The sequence below is a fragment of the Cannabis sativa genome, chromosome 8 (genome assembly GCF_029168945.1).
Source record: "Cannabis sativa cultivar Pink pepper isolate KNU-18-1 chromosome 8, ASM2916894v1, whole genome shotgun sequence".
NCBI lineage: Eukaryota > Viridiplantae > Streptophyta > Magnoliopsida > Rosales > Cannabaceae > Cannabis > Cannabis sativa.
Window position 1 is genome coordinate 27195673 of NC_083608.1, and position 6000 is coordinate 27201672.

General features: G+C 30.9%; 1 protein-coding gene across 1 annotated transcript; it reads right to left on the reverse strand.

Annotated features, from left to right (window-relative positions):
• Positions 1 to 3205: 3205 nt before the first annotated feature.
• Positions 3206 to 5311, reverse strand: LOC115699034 (uncharacterized). The gene is made up of 2 exons (XM_030626241.2): positions 4739 to 5311; positions 3206 to 4227 (listed from the first exon to the last, which is right to left on the reverse strand). Exons 1-2 carry the CDS (start codon positions 5044 to 5046, stop codon positions 3408 to 3410), a joined length of 1128 nt encoding a protein of 375 aa, XP_030482101.2. The 5' UTR covers positions 5047 to 5311; the 3' UTR covers positions 3206 to 3407.
• Between the last annotated feature and the right edge of the window lie 689 nt (positions 5312 to 6000).

A 6000-nucleotide genomic window follows, 5' to 3' on the forward strand; every position in this document is an offset into this window, starting at 1 on the left:
TCATTACCACAATAAATGCACATACACTTAGGAGCTTCATTGGGATCCTTAGGATTAACTTTTGGCAACTTTTCAAAGTGCTTCGAAACATGTGACGATTTTCTATTACTTTTTCCACTTCCACTACCACTAGGTTTAACCTTAGGAGGCAAAGGAGGCTTTTTTCTATTTGTTGTTGCTTTCTTTGTTGTTTTCCTTTTCCTTGATTGATTCTCCTCCTCATTGGCAGATGGTGATGATCCAGATTCATTAACATTATCTTCTACTATATCAACCATTTTTTCAAACCTGTTAAAATCAAACAAATAACAAAACTAAGATATATTTAAAATATATAAATGGTAATCTAATTATCCAACCCATCAACGCGCTTAATCACAAATTTAACCTACTTCTCTATGGATGAATATTTAAAATATTCAAACTCTTCTAACATGCATATTCTACAATCACCGCAGTATAATTAATCACAGAACCTACTTCTCTATGAATGAATATTTAAGATATTCAAACTCCTCTAACAATTTATGAACAATTTTAATTTTTTAATACACTAACCTTGAAATGCAAAGTTTGGCAGCAAAAGAAACTTAGTGAAAGTGAGCGTGAGCGTCGAGCCTTCGAGCAAACCGGACTAATTCACTGTCATGTCACACATATTATACATTATACATATTAAAAAAATTAAAATTAATAAAAAAAACAATAAATTAAAATAAAAGGACATTTTTTAGGCATTTTTTTACCCTCTAATTTTATAATTTATATCATTCACTTAAAATGTGAGTTAATTACAATAAATTATAACTCACATATAAAAATGAGTGTGAAATTTAGGTACAGAATAAAATTAACTAAAGATTTAGAGATAAACTAAAGATTTACATAATTAAAAATTAACTAATGTTAGTAATTATTCAAATAAAAAAAAACTAATAGTAATTATTCAAATAAAAAAAAAACTAATGTTAGTAATCTGTATTTTGTAATAGATCCACATGTGAAATAAGAAAAAAAAAGTAAAGAATATATATTTAATTATTTATAACTCAAGTAATATATATATATATAATAATAATATAATTAAACTGAAATGAATTTGGATTTCAAAAAAAAAAAAAAAAGCTGAAATGAATAGTGAATATATATTTATATATAACCTGAGATGAGACTCTGAGAGAGAGATTACCAGAGTTACAGCCGCTGTGCCAGGCGACGACGGAGTGGTGCGGCGGTGGGCGACTCGAACGGACGGACTCGTGGAGGAGCCGAGGAGGAGTCACCGATCTTGGAGCCAAGAGGAGGAGGAGCCGAGGTCTTCGTCGTCGATCCCTCCCCTGCGTCTTCGACTCGTCGTCGGTGGGTGGCGTGGGTGGTGAAGATCGTGGCTGGCTGATGGTGGAGTGGAGTGGGTGATGGCTGGTGGTGGTACTGGTGAGTGGTGAGTCCTGTGGGAAAATGGTGGCTGTGAATCTGTTATAATATTTTGTAGGGTTTGTTAGTAAATGATAATAATATATTAATATTTACTTTTTAGGATTTTATTATTTATTTAATTATTAATTTAATATATATATATATAAGAAGTTAAAAACAGTAATAAAAAAATAAAAAAATATATAATATATTTATAAAGTGGGTTCACGGGTGGGTTCACGGGTTCAACCCGAAACCCGGTACCCCTAAAATCTCAACCCGCCAACCCACCCGAAGGGTACCGGGTTCAACCCAACCCACCCGAAATTTTAAAAAAAAAAAAATTTTGCGGGTTCACCGGTTCGGGTTCGGGCGGGTTGCTCGGGTTCGGGTCAAACCCGCTCAAAATGTTCAGCCCTAGTTGACAACACAATAAACAGGATCAAGTATGTGAAAAGGGTTTCAAATGAATTTATACATTATGTACATATAATCATGAAATAAATCATGTGAACCATGCAACATTAAATGTTATTTCTGATCTATATTAGTACGTAAATCTGATTATATTGAAATGAGCTTTATTTAGGGCATAAAACCCAACAATTATAATATTGTTTTTATTATAAAAACTTATATAAATTTATATTTATCTATATATATGTTTTAAGTTTATAAATTTAACAGTACAAAACGAAACTTTCATTCTACCGTACGAACGAAACCCTCTTCCCTCTTTATCTATTTTTTTTTATTTTCAACTCAAAACCTAGCGATCTAAGCTCCGGTAGTAGCGGATAGCAAATCATTGGAGAATGAGAGCTTAAGGTAAGAATTAGTTTCATTTTAAATTAAAAACGGTTGGTTTTATACAGTGACTTTATAAATGGAAGAATCGATCAGCTTTATCAAGTCTTGTTACCCTAATTTGAGAATCCTCATAAAAATTTCTAAATGTATCTCTTTGCCATGTTCCGATAATTGATAATGGGGATGCCCATCATAATGCAAGAGATGCATTACGACTATATAGGGATTTATTTTGGAGAGTTTAATATATCCTCTCTAGCTTTGTAACTGTAACTCTGTTTGTAGCTTTTTTTTTTAAAGTTAGTTACAGTTACATTAAAACAAATTTAAAGATTAATTCAAACTTTACCACAGTTAATTTAAAAAGATAGCATTTCTCTCCGTCCACCAGTGGTCTCACTCAGTCTCTCTCCTCTCTCCTTTAGTAGTCTCTTACTCCTTCTGTGGCCTCTCTTTCTGACTATGTGACAGTTTGATGGTGGTCTCTTATATTTCTCTAATATGGAGAAGATGGACTATAGAGGCATTATTGTGCATCCTGAAATTTTTAGCTCCAAAACTATGACCTATGCATTATTGTGTCCCTTAAATTTTTTTGCACTTTGAAAATGGTCATCGAACTATTCAAAGTGTTGTAAAGTAATTCTTCTGTTAAATTTTATCACACGTGGTAAATAAAATGATAATGTGGATGTTTATACCATTGTCACATCAGTGCCATGTGTGTAATTTAAAATTAAAATAAAATAATGCACAGTAATAGTCTAAATAGCCACACTATCATTTTGTTTGTCATGCGTGACAAAACCTGATAGAATGATCACTTAACAATATTGTGAATAGTTCATAAACCCTTTTATCGAGTTAAAAAATTCAAGAGACACGAAAATATATAGTTAGATAATAAAAATTATAATTAACTTTTGAATATATGTATATATAACACAACTCAAACATGTAATTACAATTAAGCACAAAGTGATGATAACATATAAAATCTATTTCAAAATATATATATCACATAAATCATTAATTAATTTAATAAAGTAAACCCACACATGAATATAAACCTATAAAAACTAATATACATTCACACAACAAGCACAAAGATAAAAGAAATTTTTTTTACAATATCTATAGCTTTGTAGAGTGGAAATGACAAACCAAAATGGCATAAATTTTCATTCCCATTTACATCTAATTTGGTGGGTGTGCTTGAAATCATAAGTCAAAGCAAGAGATCCATCCATTCTTCTCAAAACAAAACTCTCCACCAAAATATAGCAACCGAAGCTAGTCCATTCATCCAATCCATCATACTCATAAGCTTTCACCACTCTCCCTTTTCTCCTATCCCTAACCCAACCAACTCTTTCTTGCTCCCACTTCATTCTATCAACAATAGCTGCATTCAACCCTATTCCACAATCTTCTCCAACTCTTTCACTCATAAACCACACCACCTTATTGGTGTTCACATTCTTCTCATCCCAAATGGCTTTCCTTATTCCCCCAACAATAAAAACATCTTCCGTCTCAACAACAACATTTACAAACACCAAGTTCCCCTCGTTTCCACACTCAAAAACCCGAACCCATCTTTGCTCAAGCGTCATTTCGTAGAACATAGATCTCTTCATTTGGTCTTTCAATTTCATAACTTCTTCCACGAACATGAACGGACAGTACCATTTCCCGACGACTTGAGTGGTGTTGAACGGGGGAAGAGTTGCGCGGAGAGTTGAGTTGAGACCTAAGGCTTGGCTTAGTTTGTAGTACTTTGGAGTGCACATTTCGACACTCCAATGTTTGTTCCTCAAAAAGTAAGGAGGAAACCCATCTGAGGCAATGGACGTGGCTGTGAAACCATGGCGGTGTTGAGTTATCTCAACCTGTTGATATTGATCACATGGATCTAATGGCTTTGGTTTAACGTCTTTAATATAGCTACCGAATATGCTAGTACTGCTCTCCTTTTTCTTCGAACTTGTGTATGCTTCTCTATAAGTAACAAACAAATTTATTTAATCAAATAATTAAAAAAAATTACTTTACAGTTAATTAGCCATATATGGTATTATTTTCCAAAGTTTCTATAAAAAATGAGGTACTTATTTTTTTAGAGTAATAAAATGAGGTAGATATTAAGTAGTAGTGAAGGAAAAAAATAATAAATTTGAGGAGAGAATGGTGCTATACTATTTATAATTATCAAAAAAATTACAAAATTAACTATGCACAGTTGATCGAAATTATTAGAAACATAAACACTAAAACACATTAAAAATAAAATAATATAGTAATACATATATTGAAAGAGGACTATGTTATTAATTATACGATATCATTAATAATTAATAGCCATTGAAATAGGATCCAAACAGTTGAGATCAAATACATAACTAAGTCTATTTGATATCGCAATATCATTTAATTTATATTATTAGTCGATCGATATACACATACATATATACATAACAAGAGAGATGATACATATATTATATATGCGTACCCTATATGGTTGCCCTCCTGAACAATAGCATAGTAAAGATTGGAAGATAATGGGTGATTGAGAACAGGGATAAAAAGGACATCCTGATAGAAGTCATCATCCTCAACTTTGAGAATTTTGTTCTGAGGGAAAGGCAAGTCCCTGATGGTGTTGTCTTTGTATGATGATCCAGTCCAACTCTCCTTCAACTCATAATCATCTTCGTTAAAAATTACAAGATAACCAGAATTCGGACCTTCCAACTGAGGTGTTATTGACAGTGCCTCATGCTGTCTTCTATACATTGACATAGGCCTTGTTACGTACATTTTAATTTTTATTCTTCTCTGATCTATATTGTGTGATGATATATGATTTTTTATGATTATATCTATATAAGAAAGATGATCTGATTATATATATTACACTTTATGTGTTGGTCTGGGATTCCTTTATTTTACTTTCATTTAATAAGTATTATAATAATTTGTGCCATCACATTTATTAATAATAATGGTCAATAATTTCCATGTAATTCAAAGTAAAAGCAATTCTTTCTAAAATAATAAATTAAAATTATATAGTCAACATGAAGTAATCCCAAAAGGGTACTACTTATAAACTTTTATATAAAATTAATGAAATATAGATACATATTTAATATTTATATATATTGATATTGGTCAATTATGAAATGGTATGGAAGTTACCTTGAACTGTTCTGAAAAACCAATATATATTATCATCTTAATTATCTTGTGAATGGCCAAGTCACCTCTGACATTACTACAGAAACATTTGTGGATATAGATAACTAGAAATATACATGTATATTTTGATGTCAGAGAAAATATACATATTAATTTAGGGGGAAGAAGTATGTGAAAGCAACAAAAGGAAGAATTGTTCAAAAAGAAAAAAGAAAAACAAAAAGAAGAGGAAATTAATTCATACAAGGGACAAAATTGACAAAACTCCATAAAATAACTCAATTTTACCCTATTATTATAATTATTATACATCCTTACACTCATAATAGATTCATTTATTTATCTACATTAATTCTTGGAATTTTTACAAAAATACTAAATTTTGGACAAAAATTTACAATTTTACTATCACGCGGAATATTTTTACAAATATACTCTTTTTATAAAACAATCATAAAACAACAAAATAGAACAATTAAAACAACAGTGGAACAACTATAAAACAACCATGGAATAACCGTGAAAACTGAACACAGTACACAATATAAAACTTACACAATATTTTTGAAAAAA